At 47.1% G+C, this 20,962-nt stretch overlaps 4 protein-coding genes across 4 annotated transcripts; 3 read left to right on the plus strand and 1 right to left on the minus strand.

Moving 5' to 3' along the window:
• Positions 1 to 403: 403 nt before the first annotated feature.
• LOC142900637 (heat shock protein beta-1-like) lies at positions 404 to 1,397 on the plus strand. Its single transcript, XM_076045041.1, has 3 exons — positions 404 to 785; positions 880 to 943; positions 1,068 to 1,397. The coding sequence occupies exons 1-3, from the start codon at positions 404 to 406 to the stop codon at positions 1,243 to 1,245; spliced, it is 624 nt and encodes a 207-aa protein (XP_075901156.1). The 3' UTR covers positions 1,246 to 1,397.
• Positions 1,398 to 2,775: 1,378 nt separating this feature from the next.
• Positions 2,776 to 7,625, plus strand: taok3b (TAO kinase 3b). The gene is made up of 8 exons (XM_076045028.1): positions 2,776 to 3,100; positions 4,299 to 4,535; positions 4,717 to 4,845; positions 4,926 to 5,129; positions 5,280 to 5,519; positions 5,604 to 5,816; positions 5,897 to 6,079; positions 6,838 to 7,625. The coding sequence occupies exons 2-8, from the start codon at positions 4,350 to 4,352 to the stop codon at positions 6,997 to 6,999; spliced, it is 1,317 nt and encodes a 438-aa protein (XP_075901143.1). The 5' UTR covers positions 2,776 to 3,100; positions 4,299 to 4,349; the 3' UTR covers positions 7,000 to 7,625.
• A 4,482-nt stretch (positions 7,626 to 12,107) lies between these two features.
• Positions 12,108 to 13,881, plus strand: m17 (IL-6 subfamily cytokine M17). Its single transcript, XM_076045037.1, has 3 exons — positions 12,108 to 12,259; positions 12,739 to 12,890; positions 13,056 to 13,881. The coding sequence occupies exons 1-3, from the start codon at positions 12,205 to 12,207 to the stop codon at positions 13,524 to 13,526; spliced, it is 678 nt and encodes a 225-aa protein (XP_075901152.1). The 5' UTR covers positions 12,108 to 12,204; the 3' UTR covers positions 13,527 to 13,881.
• A 2,208-nt stretch (positions 13,882 to 16,089) lies between these two features.
• tescb (tescalcin b) lies at positions 16,090 to 20,445 on the minus strand. The gene is made up of 9 exons (XM_076045038.1): positions 20,390 to 20,445; positions 20,239 to 20,304; positions 19,267 to 19,336; positions 18,993 to 19,073; positions 18,755 to 18,894; positions 18,599 to 18,660; positions 17,497 to 17,604; positions 17,376 to 17,423; positions 16,090 to 16,683 (listed from the first exon to the last, which is right to left on the minus strand). Exons 1-9 carry the CDS (start codon positions 20,403 to 20,405, stop codon positions 16,606 to 16,608), a joined length of 669 nt encoding a protein of 222 aa, XP_075901153.1. The 5' UTR covers positions 20,406 to 20,445; the 3' UTR covers positions 16,090 to 16,605.
• Positions 20,446 to 20,962: the final 517 nt, after the last annotated feature.

A 20,962-nucleotide genomic window follows, 5' to 3' on the forward strand; every position in this document is an offset into this window, starting at 1 on the left:
AACACACGCCGTTCTCGTTCCCATAGCACCGGCTTGTGAACTTCTGCGGACAAATAGCAGCGGCCGTGTGACGCGACTGCAGAGGAGGACTGAATAAAACTTGCCCTCATCCGCCAGCAACTTGTCACTGACTCTCCACAGATATAAATACAGATTGGCGTTGCCACCTCCAAGCTTCCAGGGCAGCATAGGTGGCGACGCCCCCTCGAGCGTGACACACCGGGCCATTCTCGCCGCTTAGATCACGGCTCAAAACTGCACAAGTTGTTAAAATGAAGCGGCTGGGTATATAAACTGCGTGCGGCGCATTGAGGAACCATAGGAACCTTTTCTCTCAAGCCTTCTTCTTGCACTTTGTGCAAAATTCCCCGACCACGGCTCACAGTCGTCGCTTTTCTGGGGCATGGACGAGCAAAACAAAATATCACACCGTCCCATTTTCTGTCGGGACGTCGGCTGGGAACATTTCCCCAACTGGACTCGCACAAGTCGCGTCTTCTCACAGGACTGCGGCCTCCCTCCCTTCCTGGAGCCCAGCGACCTGGACTGGATCGACTGGGCTAAGAGGAGACTGGGCTCCTTCGCCTGGCCCAGCTTCACGCAGTCGCCTCTTCTGCCGCCGTTTGACGGTGAGCGGAGGTCAAAGACGGAGGCTGCGGGACGACAAAGTGGAGTTTCGGAGGTGCAGACAGGGCCGGACAGCTGGAGGGTCAACCTGGATGTCAATCACTTCACGCCCGAGGAGATTACAGTGGCCACCAAGGAAGGCTATCTGCTGATATCAGGTACTTGGATACTTGCTTGGTATTTAATTGGGAAATCTTAGTCTTTCATTGAAGCTGTAGGTTTGCCACAAACACGATGATTTTGATTCAAAAGGGAATCATGAAGAAAGGCAGGATATGCACGGAGTGGTTTCAAGATGCTTCACTCGGAAATACAAGTAGGTTTTCTACAAAGCCATGACAGTGAGCTGCACACGAGAGGAGCCACATCACAAATACGCTGAGCTGTGCAAAAATGAGCACCTGTTTGGCTGCTTGTCTCCTTCCTCTTGTGTCCCTCAGGCTGCCCCAAGGCGTGGACCTGCAGCACATCAGCTCCTCTCTGTCCGCCGATGGCGTGCTCTCGGTGGAGGCGCCTGCACCTGCAGGTGCTTCCTGCTGCGGCAACATCAGCGAGGTGGTCGTGCCGGTGCAGATCAGGCAGACGCAGTCGGACACACTGGCAGACCTGGAAAACTAGAGACGGAACAGAGCTCAGAGTGGAATAACCTGAGTTGTAGCAATTCAAGATGCTGATTGTCTATACCTGTATGGAAGTTTTATGTTGTGTGTTCTCAAAAATCCTGCACATGTGGTTTTGCAAAAACTATAGCCATATCAATAAAGATACATGTAACTGAGTCGTTTGCCAAGTTGTAGCACACACTGAACACCAACTTTCACTCCTGGGATGGCAACGAGAAGGGCAGGCCGATGGAAGAAAAGACAAAAACACCCATAGTGACACCTAGTGTCTGTTTTAAGCATTGCATTGCAAGCTGTAGTAAAACAAGACGACACCAAAATCAATTTAATAGGTCTTTTATGGGGTGAATGACTACAATCGTCTCATTATTATTATTATTATTATTATTATTATTATTATTATTATTATTATTATTATTATTGTTATTATTATGTGTTTTTAATTTGTTGTTCTGAATCACATTTTTTGAATAAATAAAAAAAACACCATCGAGAAAACAAGTAGAGACTTTGAAACATGATTCACTGTCGCCATCTAGTGTTTAACGCAAGTAGCAGCAGGAATTTAAAAAGAACTACTGTATGTCAGAACAAATATCTGTTAAAAAAAAAATGTCTTTTGATAGTTCACAGAGGGGAAAACGAGACAGGAAATTGTTTTTAAAAACTTGATTATGTTAGGGGAATCCTTTTCTCTCTCTCTTTTTTTTTTTTTTTTTTTTTTTTTTTTTTTTAAATAAACGTAAAAATATTGGGCATTTTATGCTTGACATCGCCTTTAAACACCTAAATCGTTTCCAGCCTGAGTAGTCACAGATCGGTTTGAAACGATATTTGTCAGCTCTGATAATCATACTTTAGGCGGGGAAATAAAATCCGGTCGCGTGTGCAACTTGCTGAGATGCGATGCGATGTGTAGTATTGCGGTGTCTCTTTAAAGGAAGGGGGAGTGTAGACGAGGGACAGAGGGAAGAGATGAATAGAAGGCACCAGAACCACCTACCATGACCAAGTGCGCCTCAAATGTAGGGCAGAAATTCGAGTGGAATACCGACGCAGCGTCGAGCGGCACATTTTGGGGGAACCATGTCGGGATGCGCCTCGTCTGACTCAGACAGCCGCCAGCAGCACGGCACCGGCCGGCCTCTCTGGAACACGGGGGACGAGCTTTTCCTTCCCAGCGTCTCTCGCATGCTGAGTCGGGAGCGGAGAGCGGCGGTGAAATACATGCCCGTGCTTTCCTCCTGCCGCCAGCATCGGTGGTAGGGCATTGCATAATTCACCCTCATCCACCGGTGCATTTTTTTTTTTTTTTTTTTTTTGGTTCATCCTGGGACGCCGGAGCGGGGGGTGAAGGAAGTGGGGGAGACAAAAAAAAGAAGAGGGGGGGAGGCAGAGAGAGGAACCGGACCGGGCTCCATCCGGCTGCTGCCTTCTCTCGGCGCAGTTTCGGCAATGTCCTTTTCTCTGCCGGGAAGAACTTGCAGCCAGTAGCCGGGCCGGGGCGAGCAGGGGGTTGAGGGAAGGATGCATTTGGAGCTGGACGTGTCCTGGTGCTGCTGCTGCTGCTCCTCCTCCCCCTCCTGCTGCCGCCGCCGCCGCTGCCGCTGCTGCATTCGGGGAGATTCGGCAATAAACGCGGAGACAGCGAGTTCGGCGGGCCCGGGAAGCAGCCAGCCCCACTATCTCCCCCTTTCACTCCCCCCCTGCAGGAGCATGCTTGCGTGAGGGATGAGGCCGTGCACGGGGACGCCAGGCCAGAGCTGCGGCCTACTTCTCACAAGAGCCGGCCTCTCCACTGCAAGACACTCCGCACCGAACACATTGGCACCATCAAATCAGCATCTTTGGTACGCGGCTCGCCCTCCCCCTCCTCCCCCTCCTCACCCCCCCCCCCCCTTTTATTTCATTTCGTTAATTTTTTTTTTTTTTTTTTTTTTTTGCACAAGGGGGTGAAGAAAAAAAAATGCGCGTGCGCGTGCTCGTCAGCGCGTGTCAGTCAGCGTGTGTGCGTGCGTGCTGGTGTCGAGGGTGTGCGTGTGTGTGTGAGGGGAAGGTGAGGAGGGGCGGGTGAGTGAGGGGGGGGGAGGGGGTGTCTGTGTTCTCAGCTGTACATCTGTAGTCATGGCAACCGGCTCCTGTTAATGGATGTCATCTTTTCCATCCTCAGCTCCCCCCTCTCTTTCTGTCTCTCTCTCTCTCCCTCTGCTCTCTTGTGTGCGCGCGTGCGCATGTGCACATCGCGTTGCGTGTTCCACATAAATCTAAATGTGTGACGCCTTTTTCCCTCCTCCGTGAGATCCGTGTATTCGTTCTGGTTTTGTGTCCACGTTGCGTCGTCCTCCGCCTCCTCCTCCTCCTCTCCTTCTTCTTCTTCTTCTTCTTCTTCTTCTTCTTCTTCTTCTTCTTCTTCTTCTTCTTCTTCGTCACCTCTTTTAGCCGTCTTGTTTCCAGCAGTATTGAGGTTTCCTTCTCACCAGGGATGCCTGGAAACTGGTTAATTGGTCAATTAAGGTCTGACACGTCATTGAAAGACAATGTCCTCCCTCACACATAAAGAGGCCGAGCGAGAACACGGCTCCAATTCTTGCACTCGAGGCCCAGATTTCTGCACTGCTCTTTAACTTTAACTTTCTGCAAAACTGGATACTTTTTCAGATTACAATCATCCCTCTTCTGCATTGGGCAAATCTACAGGAAGGTTTTGGGGTTTCGTTCAGTTGAGTCACCATTTCCCGGGACTTCCTCAGGTTCTCCGCGGCTTCCTGTCATTACCAGCGTACTTCCTGTCTTTTCTTCTTTCCGTCTGGGTAGTTCCCTTTGCATTCGTAGTTCCCGCTGGGCACTGCCCGACTTCTGGTTGGTTCCCTCAGTTTCCCCTCGGTACAAAGACATTACCTGAAGGTATATTCTGTTTATATGTTGACCCTGTGTTGAACGGGTGTCCTGTCAAAGGTGCACAACCACTCCAGGTGGAGGGTATAGGACGTTGGCCTGTTGCCTGTATTCCATTGGTACCATTCACACCACTCCCTCACCCTTTCTCAGGTCATCAGATAGATCCAGGAGCATGAGCTGGACTTTGAGCTGCGGGAGCAGATGTCTGGGTATAAGCGCATGCGGCGGCAGCACCAGAAGCAGCTGATCGCCCTGGAGAATAGGCTCAAGGCTGAGATGGACGAGCACAGGCTCCGGCTGCAGAAGGAACTGGAGACGCAGGCCAACAACACTTACATTGAGCTGGAGCGGCTGGCCAAGCGCCACACCGTTCAAATGGACAAAGAGGTACGAGCAGCAGCAGCAGCAGCAGGTGTCGGATGGGAATGCGCCCAAAAACAAAGCACAAATTGTATCTGTGCAAGCCTTTGTTTTTTTTTGTTTTGCTTTTTCTTAAAAGTAAGTAGATCGACAGGAGGGGTGAAGATCTGAGCGCTTTCATGTCTTTTTCTTCTTTTTTTTTTTGCAGATGAAGGCCGTGACGGCAGAGGAGAAGAGGATCCAGCAACAGATTGTTGCTCAGCAAAAGAAGGAGCTCACGTCTTTCCTGGAGAGTCAGAAGAAGGAGTACCGGCACTGCAAAGACAAGATGAAAGAGGTAAATATCGAGAGCACGAGCGCCTGATGTTGACGGGGCCTCCGCTCACTCCAACCCCTGTCTCCCGTGCTTCTGCGCAGGAGATGAGCGAAGACCCCTGCACGCCCAAGGAGGAGAAGCAGGAGCGTCTGTCCCGCCACAAGGAAACCATGCAGCGCTCGCAGGCCGAGGAGGAGGCGCACCTGCTGGCGCAGCAGCGGCTGGTGTACGACCGCAGCTGCCGGGCCCTCAAACGCCGGAGTGTGGTCAGGAGGCACGAGATGGAGCAGGAGCAGCTCAGAGAGGTGAGGGCCAGAAGACAAAACCCAAGACCAAGTCCGAATTGTGCAGCCAGTTTATCTCTATGAAAAAAAAAAAACACCAAAAAAAGAGCTAATGTTAGCAGTATGTTTAGCCCTTTGTTTTCAGCAATGTCCTGTTTTTGACCTTCACAGGAGCTGAACAAAAAGAGGACGCAGAAGGAGATGGAGCACGCCCTGATGATCCGACAGGACGAGTCCACCCAGGACATGGAGCAGCGGCAGCTGCAGATGCTCCAGAAGCTGCGCATCGAGCTCATGGGGCTGCAGCACCAGACGGAGCGCGAGAACCAGGAGGAGTACAACAGCCGGCGGCAGCAGGAGCTACAGAGGAAACACACACTGGAGCAGCGGCAGCAGCCCAGGAACCTCAAGGTATCACAAGACGATTGCGTATCTAAGAGATCCAGAGAGGAACGGAACTTTCAATTCTTTCATTCACACGTCCTTTTTATCTAGACGCTGGAGATGCAGATCAAGAAACAATTCCAGGACACCTGCAAGGTGCAGAACAAGCAGTACAAGGCCCTGCGCAACCATCAGCTGGAGGTCTCACCCAAAGGCGACCACAAGTCCCTCCTGAAGGGCCTGAAGGAGGAGCAGACTCGCAAGTTGGCCTTCCTGGCCGAGCAGTACGAGCAGAGCATCAAGGAGATGATGGCCTCTCAGGCGGTACGGACATTACGGCAGGGGAGCACAGAAAGTTCTGGCTTTATTTATTCATTTATTTTCAACATGTATTCCTCTCCTAGATGCGACTGGACGCAGAACAGGAAACCGAGTGCCAGGCCCTGAAGCAGCAGCTGAAGCAGGAGATGGAGCTCCTGGACGCCTACCAGAGCAAGACCAAGTCGCAGATGGAGGCCCAACACGAGCGAGAGCAGCAGAAATTGGAGCAGAAGGTCTCCATACGCAGGGCGCACCTTGAGCAGAAGGTGAGGTCCGCACAGCCCCAGTTCCTCCGCATTAGCTGCTTGACAACATTTTGCGCATTTCCAGTGACACCTAGCGGCCACAGTGGTGATTACAACTACAAATACGCCAGTTCTGGTTTAAAACGTCCTGCTCATGTCCCACTTTTCTTTTCTTTTTCTGCGGATGAATCTTCCAAAAAGTGTTTGTCCAGAAATAGTTAAGAAGTAGATTACAAGGAAAAAGCATATTTAGCACTATGTTTACAGCCTACTGTTAGATTGATGCCATGTTGGACTTTTCAGGTATTTAATCAGACAAAACAAGGGAGTCTCAGAGGGGGCGGAGCCAACAGCTGGCTGAGTGTTTTTGTCATTACTCAGGGAGCGGCATCAGTGCCCTTTGTGGCATCACAAATTGCTGATTTACAATGTGCTTTTATTCGGAAAACAAATGAAAAGTAGAGTAAGTAAAAGTAAGTAAGAGTAGTGGAGGTAATTGATCAAAAATCTAATTAGAAAACATCAGCAATGTAATTTTCTTTTTTTTTGCATTTTAAGTGGCTGTCAAAGAGCTACAAAGTGACAAAAGTGAATTTATTTTGTTAAACATGCAACTGACTAATTATGTGAGACCTTTGTGGTTAATCAATCGCTATATATACAATCAGGGAATAGAAAAATGTCACACTTATGTAGGTGTGTAAGGGGAAGAAGACACGTCGCCTTGTGAGCGGGCAAACCTTTGTGTGTTAAACCGCCGTCATGTGTCCCGGCGACAGATCGAAGAGGAGCTGGCGGCGCTTCAGAAGGACCGCACGGAGAAGGTCAAGCACCTGTTTGAGCGTCAGGACCGGGAGATGAACACTTTTGACTCGGAGAGTCGCTGCCTCGGTTTCGGGAGCCTGGGATCTCTGGACTTCCCCAAAGAAGACAACAGATGAAAGTGGATTCATCCCGTTTTTCCGTTTTTTGTTGGTTAGGCCGAGGACAAGATATCCGCTCCCCTTTTCTCCCTCTCTCTTTCTCTCTCTCTCTCTCTCTCTCTGGATGACTCTCCTCCGAGGGCTTTATTTCCTCCCTCTGTGTGGCTCCTTGGACTCGAGGCCTGATGGTGCGACGGGAACTCCTCTTCATGGTGAAAACTTGAGTCCAGCAGCGAGTCAATGGAAATCAAAGTAGTCGGCCTAACTCGAAGTGCGTGTGTGTGTGTGTGTGTGTGTGTGTGTGTGTGTGTGTGTGTGCGTTCAGAAATGACAGACTCTCCGACACGCCGTTTCCACCCTATTTTGGTATGAATTGTATAAATCAGGAAAAATTTTATGAAGGAAAAAAATAAGAAGTAAAATTGGCACTTTGATATGTTGAGGTAGACAAAAACCCCTCCTGTTGGTTTGATGCTCAACGTGTGTGTGTGTGTGTGTATGTGAGTGCGTGCGCGCGTGCGTGTGTGACATGGAGGGACATTGTGGAATGTGAGCCGCCTCCCCAGCCGTGGTGTTAAGCTGCTTTTGTCTATTGAATTAGTTCTATTTTCTATTCATTTTATGCTCTGAATGTGAATATAACTGTGTTGGGTCACCTTAAAAAGTCATTTTTGCATATTATTTTTTCATTTCTTTTCGAGGTCATGCTTCCATGTTGTGCTTACGCAGACAGTAAACTGTGGTCCCTCACTTCTCCAGCCAGCGGTTCTGACCTTCTGACTTTCTTTTTCCTTTTTTCTTTTTTTTTCTTTTTCCTTTGCGCGTTCATCCGGTACGTTCGATCAATTTGGCATCCGCTTGATCGGGACGTCGCACAATTGAAGATCCACCTTGGTTCTAAAAAAAAAAATGAATAAAATAAACGCTTATTATTGCATGCACTTTAAGGACAAATTCAGGTTGTGAAGTGAAGCATGAATCTGTCAAGAGATTTTTATCCGTTTGTAAATATTATTGAAAAAAAAAAAAGAAGCCATTTTATTTTATTCGGTTCTTGTTTTCAGCCTTTACGGATTCTGAGACATAAGCGCCATATTTGATATGATAATTTCACGAATGCCTTTATTTTAGTTGTGCCTGAAGCAGATCTTTAGTTCAGTGTTTGTTCTATCTACATTCAATTATCATTGTTTTTTGTTTTTTTTGCTTGCACCATACTTTTTTTGTTTTTGTTTCATCTAAACTTGTGAAACATTTAATGTTCACTAATCAGAGTTCTTGTAAAGGAAAAATGGTGAGAATTGTGCTGTATAACTTTTGATATGAATATTTGTACATGAAAATTATAGCTAGAACCTACAGAGACACTGGTCTATTGACGATAGCCGAGCCGGACGATAACGATTTTCTTTCTTTTTCTTTTTCTTTTTTTTGCTTTGTCTTTCTTTGTTTTATAGAGATATGGTCATACGATAGCTCGATACATTGCTAAGTCGAATCACTAGACTCTCAGATTGTATAAACGCTGGCGAATGGAGCCACAGATTATTATTTTTCTGGTGGCTTGTGCGGTTCCCACCGAGGCGAAGGCTCCAGATTTTGTGTCACGGAGGGATTTAACGTCCGATGATCAGATTTACTTGTTCTTTTTTTCTTGCCATGTTCATTCTGGTCATTGAACTGGTTGCACAATGTTTCCATTTGTAACGAATGGAATGATAATTGTTTGGTGCTTGATTTCTATAACCACATTTAGCCTTGTAGTCTTTGGGCTCTTGGAGAGACAATTGATTTTTTTTTTTTTTTTTTTTTTTTGGAAAAAAAAACAAAAACAAATGTAGAGCATTTTAAAAGCCCCCTTTTTGCCCCCACCCCCCACCCCCTTCTTTTTCCCTTCCCCTCTGAGACATAAGAGTTCGCCAGCCACTGGTGACGTATTCAAAGCTGCCCATGAAGTGAAACTCTCTCACAATGACGTCTGTGCGTGCAACAAATAAATGCTATTTTGTCAAGGGTCAGTTTTTAAAACACTGTTTAACTCAGAGGTCCTGAACGCAGCCTTGTTCTGTGTGTTTTGTTTTGTTTCCCCACAGGCATTCCTTTGTGTGTCAGAGCCACAACTTGTATTAATGTCTGCTTTTAGTTCTAACAAGATTGACTGAAGGCTGTAAGGTGGACGGTGACCCCGCTCCCCTTGCGTATTTTTAAAACTGATTCAAATTTTAACGGCAATAGAAGGTAAAAACGCTCCTGTTTTTAAATCCAGACTCTGAAGTTGTTGTGTTTAGAGGGTAATCTGAAGGTGGCTGTTCTTTATTTGTTTGTTTTGACTTTTTTCCTCTCACAAAAAGACAGCTCTTTCCTGATATGCAGTAAGGCCTTTCTGCCTCTTCTGCCACCGGGGGCGCCGAAGTCAAGCTTTTTTTTTTGCCCGAGCACTTCCGTCAAACCTGTGTGGGAAACCTGAGAGTTGTTTAGAAGGATGTATTTAGTTAGAATCAGTGGGACTTTTCTTATGCGAAACTTACTCACCATTTCCTGTGCAGTACAAAGACCAATAAAAAGAGATTCTGTTGAAACCAAGAGGCAAAGGAGGGAGTCTCGATCGACATCCTGCATCGCATGATGGTGCATTTCTTCACACCTGCGGTCGAGTTTCCTTCTAATGCTCTCTTTCATATGGTGTGGGACCAGTCACTTTTGCTTTTTCTTTCTGCCACCGTGGCCTACTTTGGTATTAGACGCCGGCTGCTCTTAATGTTAAAGCTGCAGAATAACCCTAACCCCTAACCCTAACCCACCTGATAGAATCGCAGAGCCTTCTGAGAGGTCGTCAAACTGCAGCCTGATCCAGAACCTTTCTGCGCAACTTGAAGCTTTTTGTTTAGTTTTTCGGTTTTTCTTTTGGAGGAAAAGGGGAGTGGGAGGTGCTATAACGCTGCTGACGTTGGCAGGAATGCGCTTGCATTTTCTCTGAATTGCCGTCGACTGCGGCGCCGTGTGCGGCCGTCGCCCTCCTCACCCCAAAAACCTCTCGTTATCCGCCCCAGGGCAGCTGGAAAGCCCCGATGGTGGCAGTGAAAGTGGTTTTTGCCTTTACCTGAAGTGCTGACGGTGTTGTGGTGCGTCGAGTCCCCCAGGCAGGCAGTCCCTTCTTCTCAGGGATTCAGCGGTACCGTGGCCACGCAACAACAAACATTTGAAGAAAAAGAAAAAAGCCCCACATTATGACAAATTGGGTTTTTTTTTTGTTTGTTTTTTTTTAGCGCTATCTGTGTCTATAACCAGTCAAAAGTTCATCTTTACATTCTCTGGCTTGACCCACTTTTCTGTCGGCACAAAGATCACTCTACTTCTTCTGCATGCTCCATTTTCAGAAATTGTAGGATTAAAGCTGCCCCTTGTGACGTCACAAAGGGCATCAAAATCCTTTTTCAGGGTTGCTGACCACACCCCTGTGCCAGGTGCCACCCGTGCTCTCTTGTTTTTGTCAAGTGGAATGGCCAACAACGCCTTACTCTAGAGGGAGGCCACAAACAGAGGGCTAAATAGCCTGTTTTCCAGAGATCCATTGAGTTTTACTCATTTAATGCTGCTCACAACTCAAAGATACATCCATCCATCAATCCATCCATTTTCAATACCCTGAGCAAGGGGTCACTATCTCCAGCAACAACCATTCACACACACACATGGGGAATTTAGAGTTCCCAATTCAGCTCACATGCATGTTTTTAGAGTGTGAGAGGAAGCCGGAGAACCCAGAGAGAACCCGCGCAGACACAGGGAGAACATGCAAACTCCACATAGGAAGGCAGAAAGGTCCCAGACCCGAAATCGAACCCGCAACCTTCCACCGTGGCGCCCCATCAAAGATAGAGAGAGTAACGAAAAGTTTCAAAAGCAAGGTGGCGCTCATTTGGGCCGCTCCAGTGTGCAAGATTGACCCGAAACTCAGAAGCAGAAGTGAACAGCGCTCCTCAAAGTCAGCGGTGACGGAGATGGGATGAAGACATTAAAGTGAAAAAAAAAAAAAAATACAATCTGCGGTCATATTACATATTTTTACACAATTCTGTGGTTTTTTCCCTCTCAAACAAAATAGAATCGCATGCATCACCATCATTATCACCGTCATCACCGTCAACATCATCACCGTTTGACTCTGGAAATGATTCCTGTTCCTTCCTCACTCATCTGTGCTCACGGCATGTGTGATTCTGCAGAACCCCCCCCCAAAAAAAAAAAAAAAAAAAAAACGGGCCCTTTACGCACATTAAAAAGTTCCTGATTGGGAAACTACTTCCTGTTGCTTTAACAGCTTCCTGAGTGAGGCGTCGGCACGGAACGAGCAAAATATGTTGCTGACAAAAGACTCACACACACACATACGTGCGCGTGTGTGTGTGTGTGTGCCATGGTGGTGGTGGATGGGGGGGGGTTAAAGTTCAGCCGAGGTCTCAATAATCGTCTTCACTGTTTGAGACATTTGTGTTGTCTCTAATCACACGAATCACAACTCTCAGATTTTTGTTCTTTTTCTTCTTCAGCACAGTGTGCGGTTCTGTGGTCCAGTGTCCAGATTATTTCAAAGCCACTAAAGCCAAATGAAAAGCCACAATAAAAAAAACTCACCTGATTTCTAGTGAGTCACCCCCCCCCATCCCCCCTCATTCACTTTAGGGAACTCAGGAATTGTTGCTCAAGGCGCATTTTGCTCTGACCATGCAGAAAGTGTTGTTGTGGTGATGATGAGCTCACTTTTCCCCCGAAGTCGCCGCTGGCTAGGTGGCGCTAGAGGCTGAATCAGAGAGCTGGGTCAAAGCTGTGGGCTGACCTCAAAAGGAATTTATTTATGCATTTTATTTTTTCCACGCACAATTTCTACGAAAGGTGTGACACACTTCTGCACATTGGGGCCAGGATGAGGGTTCAGCCCACTGATCACCACTTTGATCAGAGGGCAATGTCCCTGACATGCCTGATCATGTAGGGACGTTGCCCACTGGGTGAGAGACCAAGAGAGAGGGAGAGAGAGAGGGAGAGAAGAAGAAACAATTTCGAAAAAAAAAAAGGAGGAAACTCTGGGAAATTTGGTTTCTTCACAAAGTGCACGTCATTTCCCCTTATGACATGTGTGTGGTTTCAGTCTTTTAAAAGCTTTGAGAGCAGTGTGATCGTGACGAGTCGCCACAGTCTGTCGCCAGTGACACTGAGAGGAGAATGAGCGGCCATGTGAAGAGCGTGCACCTGCAAAGGTTTATGGAGTCGGCCCCCGGTGAGTGTCTCCAAACCTGCACCTCTGCTCCCAGCGCTAGAACGCCAGAAGTCATTTGACAAAAAAGAAGAAGAAAACAAACGGAAAAATCTTTAGCTGTTTTTTCTTTGACTTCTTTTCCCTTTTTGCCACTTGATTTATTTCTTGGTTACACCTGCCTGAAAACTGTGGATTTAATTATTCACCTTCAATTGCTGCATTGTTTTTTCTTCTCTTGATGAGTGAACGTGACTCAAAGCTTTAAAGCTCCCAGACAAAACAAAACTTTTTTTGCCTGCTTTTTCTTCTCTTCCTGAGCCTCTTGCTGTAACTCTCACAACGTTTTTATATTAAAAAAAAAAAAAGAAGCCCAGTACTCTATTTTTTGCGCCCTGCTGCCTTCACACTTGTGGTTTTTTCGTACAACAAGTTCCCCCCTCCGCCGTGGAGGGATGTGGGCCGACCTAAAACTAAACCGAGTTCCTTTCCCCCTTCCTCAGCGTTACTCTCGCTCCTGCTGCTTATGGCTGTTGATCCAAGGACGGCGGTGGCGGCGGCCAGCAGGAACCCGGACTGCGGGAATCATCTGCAGCAGATGATGAGGGTCGCCCGGCTGGCGCACAAGGAATCCGTCGACCTCTTCAAAACATTTGTGAGTGCACGCAGCAGGCAACACAATGAATATTTTTTTTTTTTTTAAAAAAGCGCTGCATCTTGCAGTTCAAGTCATGAGCTCCACCTTCAAGAACAACACCAGACTTTGTGCTTCTCAATGACTAACCAGCAGCCTGGCCTTCCATTGGTTTTTTTTTTGCAGAAAGCTTCTCAGGGGGAAATGTCCGAATTCCTCTGCAAGGTGGCTCTGAAGGACGTCCCCAGCCCGGTCATCTCCGGCCTGGAGCCTCCCGAGAGGGTGGAGAGCATCTACTCCCTCCTGCAGGACTTCCTGCCGCACTTCAAGCGCGTGTACGATCAGCAGGTGGACATCCAGTCGCCCGGCAGCCAGCTGCTGGCTCAGCTCAGTGCCGTTCCGGCCCGCGGCAGGAGCCTGGCCGCCTCCGTCAGGGAGGTCCACCGCAGCCTCTTTCCCAACCTGCCGGTGCTGGAGCCGCCCGCGGGCCCCACAGAGCTGCCGCCGGCCCAGAACGTCTTCCAGCAGAAGGTGTACGCCTGTGTGGTCCTCCGCAGCTACAAGGACTTCCTGTCGAACGTCGTGCGGGAAACGAGGACTCTGAGGAACCAGCTCTGCCGGAAGCTGAGGCCCGAGATGAACACGTTCTTCTTCTGAGGGTCGACTGAGGTCGGCCTTGAAGAAGGAATCGGAGGTCGGCGCTTCGACAAAAAGACTTGAGGGGGCACGGAGGAGAACTGGTACAGCGGAGGAATGAAGCCTATTTATGCTATTTAGTATTTATTTTCCTACATGTAATAAAAAAGAAGAGGGAATGTTGTAAAAGTATTGTTATAAAGTTTATATATATATTTATATATACATATATGTCAATTTATGTGCGTATTTAAATTGTTTGATATGCAATGTAATGTTTTCAAAGACATTTCAGCTCTACGTCCTGCTTCCTGCAGGAATAAAATGTTCGCAGCAACTTCTGGGGTACTGGAAAATTTAAACCTATTTTTTCACATTTGATAGAACTTTATTTAACGTGTCTGAATAAATTAAATATAAAAGTGCAAAAAAAAAACAATGGTGCTGGGTGCGTTTTTCCTTTCTCCTTCGCAGCAAGCAGGGAGAAACAGAAAAATAAGAAATCAGGAAGCTGCTGAGACGCTGACTGTGTGTGAACTCCAGAGTGACGCACGTCTTGCAGCACAAGGCTGGATCCCTGATAGGAAAAGATTTTGCAAAGATTGTGACGCCTGTCTGGCCGGTCACAAGGTGCAGGACGGCCCGGCTTGATGGGATGAGTAGGCGGCGAGCATCCTCGCGGCAACGGCGGCGGGGGGATGCAAGCACAAATGACGTGGCGACGGTGGGCTGAGGGGGGTTGTGGGAGTGGAACTCAATATGAGAACTTTTTTCTAAATGGACAAAGTGTGTCAACCTGTCTTCTCAGGAAACGGTTGTTCTTAGAAGCGTGGGCTGTTTTTGTTTCTCGTTTCTTTTTTTTTTTTTCTTTCTTTTTTTAGAATGAAGTAACGCCGAAATGATCCAAAGCCAGATCACAAGTTCTGAAGAAACTAGAAGTAGATGGGGGGAAATTCACTCTGGGTCATAAATCAAGTTCCCTGTCGTATCTGGGCTCTATTTAAAGCGGCGAGACAGAGGCTACCTCAGGCCAGCCTCGCCACCTCCTGCCCTCCACTTCACTCTATTGTCCACCAAGCTACATCCGCAGTGGATTAACTCTGCTCTACTTCGCTCATTTCCTGACACGCAAAATGCTACTAAGCGCCACCTGCAGTTTCACTGACTTTAGTCGCTCACACTTCCGAAAACAAGCCAAACGAAGCAAAAACGCGTGATGGGAAGAGTGAAGCGGAAGAAGAGGCTGAAGAAAACAAAACAAAAAACTTTTTACCGGCAACGTTAAAATCCATTAAATGTCCTTGATGCTGTCGGCTCCGCAACTGGCATTCACCAAAAGTGATGCCGGAGTTCAGACAACAGTCATTTTTCCCGCAGCAGTGAGCAAAAGGTCACTTGGCCATCGACGCTAACTCCGTATTCTGCTTGTATTTTGGCTTTGCTGCCTCTTATGTTGGCTTCTGAACGCACGCCAGCGCGTTGACATCAGTGGACTTAACCTGCTGCAGTTTCGTGCTTTGTGTTGACTGAAGTTGTGCGTTAACAAATGATTTTGCAACTTAGGTGATTGTTTCTCCTTCTAGAGTCAACAGTATTAAACAAAGAATTTTTATGCCCTACTAAAGTGTATCATCAAAAATTGTCGTAAATACAAAATAGTAAAACATATGAATGGAATTTGTGGCCTGCCTTGTTGTGGTAACTCCACCCACACTGAGCTGGTACCATGTTTAAACGAGAACACACCCATACTGAGTATAGTCGAGCCATCACAACCTGAGCTGAGTCAAGTACGTGCTAGAGGAAAAACGCCACTGGACAAAAGTTCATGGTGTTTAAAAAAAATAAAACGTATATATAAGACACGTTTAACGACAATAACCTGCAGATTGGAGGCCTGCTGAGTCGGAAGGGAAAGTTTGTGATGCAAAAACTGCTGTTCTTGCAATAACAGGGCCGTGACCGTACGATGATGCAACAGCAATGACAAATATGAACCTTCTTCTCCCTGGTTGAGTGATTTGAGACCAACGCTTCATTGAAACAGTGCTGCAAGTCATGTCTTTTTTTTAACGGAACTAATTCCTAAACACTTTAATAACTGCCTGAGCATTCTTTTCTTTTCTCTTTTTTTTTTTTTTTTACACAGCTTGACCTGTAGAGGGCAGTGTGCACTCGCCGTCACGGCCTGAAAATGTTGAGGATATGACATAATAGCAGTCGTCGTGTGAGTGCTGACCCGGGCTTTTCGTCTATTCCTGGCACTCTGCAGGAACTGTTGAAAGTGCCGACCGCAAAATTGTGTTGCTACTTCCTCCTTCCCACTGCGGCATTAATTCGGCTCTGCTGGAGAAATAAGTAAAATTCTAAATGGAAACCTTTCAGCCTTCTAATTGAATTGCAAAGGCTGAGAAGAAGGGGGAAAAAAAATAATCTGCGCCATTAAAATCTTTGTAGTTCCTCATCCTCGCGCTGAGTTCTTAATAAGCGGCAGTCGAGCCGTTACGAGTAGCGGGTGACTTTTCACTGACTCACCCACCGAAACTTCCCTTTGACTAAGAAAATGACGTACAGCAGGGGGAGCTGGTGTGTTTGGGTTTTATTGTGCAAATACAGCGTGCACTCGCATGCACCGTGTGTCAGACATTTCCTACGATGAACAAAACAAAGGCATTTTCATAAAACTCCAGTCAAGTAGCTTTCGGGGTCCAACTAAAAGTTCCCTGATTATAAACAGTTCCTCAGCCACAAAAGCTCCTGGAGCCTCCGTTTGCATGCAAGGGCCCAGACTGAAGAAGTCACTAAAGAATGTCAGATTATTGCTCTGTTGAACTACTGCTGGCTGCTACTGACTGCTACTCTCCTCATATTATTGCTGGAGATGAAACAAACGCGCACAGCACACATGCATACATGTCGTCGTTGTTGTTTTTTTTTGTTTGTTATCACAGGATATTTGCATAGTTCATATTCAAACGTTAAGTTAAGGCATACAAGTACGTCCGCCGCAGGCGTCAAACCGCTTTCAGGACGCAGGAGGAGACGCAGTGAATTGGCCGTCCCGGAGAGGATCCACCGGTCAGCGCGCAGGGGAAGAAGATCACTTACATATGGTGGTGGCGTCCATGTTCCAAAAGCGAATGTTCATTTTTGCTTCGATCTCAAAATCACTCAGCAACTGAAAATAAAAGGTTGACATGGTTTAATGTGGTTTGTTGTTCTTAAAAAGAATCAAAGTTAAATTATAAAATGTACATTAAGCCTCCTTAAGTGTCTTAAGTAGAGTATTAGTACAATGAAGTAAGTATTAAAGGCTGCGTTCAGACTGCAGGCGAATCTCATTCAAATCAGATTCCTTCTCAAATCAGATTTTTATGGCTGACTGTCCACACTGATTTTAGCAAGTGTCCAAATGGGATCTGGCCGCATTATTGACCCATCTGACAGGTTGCTGTAGCAACGACACTGGAGTGGAGGTCGTCCAGCGTGATCATATCATTGCGACAGGGGCACTTGTTGCGATTCATTCCCTCCCCACAGACTGATGAGGCAATGAGTTTCCTCCTCTGTCCAGGAACTGCTGTTTTCTACTTCTTATGTCTGCTCCATTACGTTACAGCTCCACACCTCCAACGGCGCCCTCTGCTCTGGCACATTGGGTCTTGCGTCACATAGAGTGACGTCACGGACAGTCAAAACCCATCGGTGTGTTTGGAGCTGTTCAGACTGAGACGCTGTCCAGATCTGTCCGAATGTGGTTTCGATCTGTTTTGCGTGTGATTTGTGACTGTTCAGACTACAAAAAGCGGATTTTTCCTGGCAGTGTGAACGCGGCTTAAGTCTCTGAGGATAAAAGAAGCTGGTACATACTTTAAGAAAATGCTCAAATGTAATCCCCTCGTAGAATTCATCCGGCTCCTGTGAAGAAAGGACAAAAGTCAGAAGCACTCAGTCTGATGACGATGGTTGTGATGTCACTGAGCGCACGCACCATGTGACCCATCGAAATGCTGGCCACCTCCAGCATGGCGGCGTCTGCGATGCTCTTGGCCGTCTCCTTCCCCAGGGCGCCGCTGCGGGACAGCAGCTCCTCCACCACCTGGACACACGAGGGGAGAGGAAGTCACCGTTGACTCACTTACAGGGGGAGGAGCCTAATCCCAGTGACCCAGGTATAAGGGCAGAGTCACGCCCTGCAATCCACTTGCTTTTCCATTCATTTATCAGTTGCTGCTGCCAGAGTTTGCACGATGTATTATAAGAAGTGGATACCAGACTGGCAATATGGCGATTTGCCGATTTTCCCCAGTGGCCACTTGAGGTACTGCAGAAAAAAATCCCATGGGCCGAGAAAGCATTTTTCCCCATAGACCGCAATGCAAAAATAAACACCTTTAAGACGACTGACAGGACGACTGTGACCTGAATTGCGATTCATCGCAAATCTTTCTATTGTATATTTTTCACTTATGGTCTTTTAATCATTTAAAAAAAAAATAAAGGCCAGAAAATCACCAGAAAATAGTTTACTCCCAGCGTGATATCACAATGTTGTACGTGCTACTGTGTCTCAGCTCGTTCTCTGATTGGCTGCCTCCTGACGTGTCTGTAAGAGTCCTTCTCCAGGATCGTTCTGATTGGCCAAATACATCATGCGAGTAACAGAGGCATGATGGGAAGTGACGGTACTGCACATTGCTCTATGAGCTCATTAATGGGGAAGTCAAAAACTTATTTGGTGTATGCGCTGGATGAGCAACTTCATTGAAATGAATTGGCCGCCATCTTGGATTCTGGGGGCCTGGTTTGCACTCCTTCCTTAATAGCAGTTGCGCCACTTCCTGTATTTATTCCTCTAACTTCTTTTGTGGTTTCAAGCCCTAAACCCCAGACCTCAGGCCCGGCCAGGCCAGGCTGAGGCAGTAGCTTCCCTATTTTGTCACAAGCGAAAGGAGGCGATGAGGCCGAATGTAAACACATGAGGGCTGAGCTTAGTTAGATGGACAGTGTAGAACTTCCAAATGAAAATGTTGGCCAATCAACAAGGTGAAGAGAAAAAAAATAGACGAAGAATTTATGCAAATCCTGCTCACGTGTCTGTATTCCTCCAGGGTTATGGTCCCGTCATTGTCCGTGTCGTGCATGTTGAACAAAACTGCAGAGACAAACGTGGTGAATCGTGGGCTAGTGTGTGTGTGTGTTTTTTTACTTGTTTGTTTTCTTCTTCTATTTGATTTAGGGGCGCTCACATCTCAGCTTCTCCCTCCGGACGTGCTCTCGCTGCTCTTCACTCATGTTGAGTGACGGCGGCCTGAAGTGGGACATGACCACCAGGAACTCCTCAAAGCCGATCTCCTCCACCGTGCCCTCGCCGTTCTGATGGAAGTTCCTGGAGAGAACAGACAGTGGCGAGGCCAGCGCTGACATTTTCATCCAACCACACGATGGTCCTCCCCGAGAGACGGAGAGAAGTTCAGATCTCTCTACCTCCTGTCGAAGAAGGCCTCTATGATCTGCGAGCGGATGGGATTGCACATCAGGTCGTGGATTCCATTGAAGTCGTTTCTCCTGAGAGAGCCAAGAAAGGATTTTTGTTTTTTTTGAAGGAGTGGCACTTGTTACAGGATTTGTTTTTAATCACAGGGTTGAGGTCTGTGGGAGAAAAGCCTGCTGAGCAGGTTTGAAAAAGGAGCGGGGAAGACAAAAAAAGACGAGACAAAAGTCACCAAGGAGCGAAACAAAGGACAGGAGTCGGCCTCACCGCAGGGTCTCCTCGCTGTGGCTCAGCTGCTTGAACCTCTTGTGCAGGACGGCAATCTGCTCCAGAGAAACTGCAAGAGAGACAAATCTGGGTTTAGATGGATGATGTTGCACTCTGCATTAAAATAAGCATAACATTGTCAGGTGTTGGTTGTATACGCCCTTGTTTTGTTTTTTTGTGAAAGCAAAGTATCAGATGTAGCAGGAAGTGTTTTTTTGTTGCAGCGGCAACCTGTAAACAGAGGGGCATTTTTTTTCCAAGGGATATATACTCATTGTAAAGTTGTGAATGCTGTTCAGTTCTATGATAGATTTTTTTTATACTTCTGCCCAGAGTTCAGTTGTTTTCTTTCGTCTTGATTGGCTCGAATTTTCGTTGCATTCTTAAAGTGCTGGAACATAATCTCTATAATGACTCTGATTTTCATCTCGGGACGCTCAAGCAGAGGAGGAGAAGGGGGGAAGAGGAGGTGGGGGATGTACAATAAGGGGTCCTTTAAGTTTACCCCCCGCCGCCCAAATACTAACGAGTTATGAGTCGACTTTGCACCAGGAAGCTTTGCATCTTTTATGCAAAACACCTGTGGTCACTGTGCTGCCTGCAGCCGTGAGTGGCTACAGGTGAAGTGTGTCCGTGCGCGTGTGTGGACGTCCTGTGTACACCGGGCTTAAGTTACACTCCCCCCATGTAGCTGCATGCGTCTGAATTATTCAACGGGCCTGCAGCAAAAACATTGTCTCCGCTCAGACATGGAAAAGACGCGCCGAGTGACACGGAAGCGATCTGCGATCTTCTGCCGACAAGAGGACGGATTTGCCCTTTAAACGAAAATAAATAAATAAATAAATAAATAAATAAAGGGGAAAACAACGCGAGCGCTCTCGCCTGCGCACGCCTCCTACACGCAACGTCTCCGTGGGAAACACGCGCGCGCACACACACTAAGCTGCCAAGCTGATCGATACTACTCACAGCCCGTCTTCTCCGCCAGATCCACGTACTCCGGATGTGTCGGTGCGGACTGCAGCGCGCCCATAACTGCGGCGTTTCACGGTAAAAAATAAATAAATAAATAAAATAAATCAATAGATGAATAAAAGATTAAGGATAAATCAGAGGAGACCTGTCGAGGTGGTCATCCATCTCCGGCGGAGTGTTTTGGGTTCCCGTCCCGCCTCCCTCCACTCCTCCTCCTCCTCCTCCTCCGCAAACAGCGCGAACCACTTCCGCAACTATATGACGACACGCATCCTGGAACAACAGGCTGTGGCCTCAATTATTAATGCACGAACCTTTTCTTTGCCCTCGTTCTAACCTATTTCGGGACAGCTGCTGCTGGCTGTAACTTGTGTTTGTTTATTTTTTCATTCATTCATTCATTCATTCATTCGTTCAAATCTGCCTGGAAACAGTGAAAAGAATTTTTGGACATGTTGGACTATTAGTCAAGCTTTGAACAGCAAACACATCTTCAATGTTAAAGAAAGTTAAAGATAGATAGATAGATAGATAGAGAGAGAGAGAGATAGACGCAGAGATGCTGAAAAGTATGGACAGCACCAACACCTCTTTGGAAAAAAAAAAAGCAGAATGGATGGATTTAACTCCGTTTATAGTTAATTCGAGCTTTGCAGCCTCTCTTTATAAAGTGAGACTCTCTACTTATCCTGGTGCGACCTCAAGCTGTCACGAGTTT

Source organism: Nelusetta ayraudi, unplaced genomic scaffold (genome assembly GCF_046127955.1).
Source record: "Nelusetta ayraudi isolate G7.1 ecotype Tasmania unplaced genomic scaffold, CSIRO-AGI_Nayr_v1 ptg000083l, whole genome shotgun sequence".
NCBI lineage: Eukaryota > Metazoa > Chordata > Actinopteri > Tetraodontiformes > Monacanthidae > Nelusetta > Nelusetta ayraudi.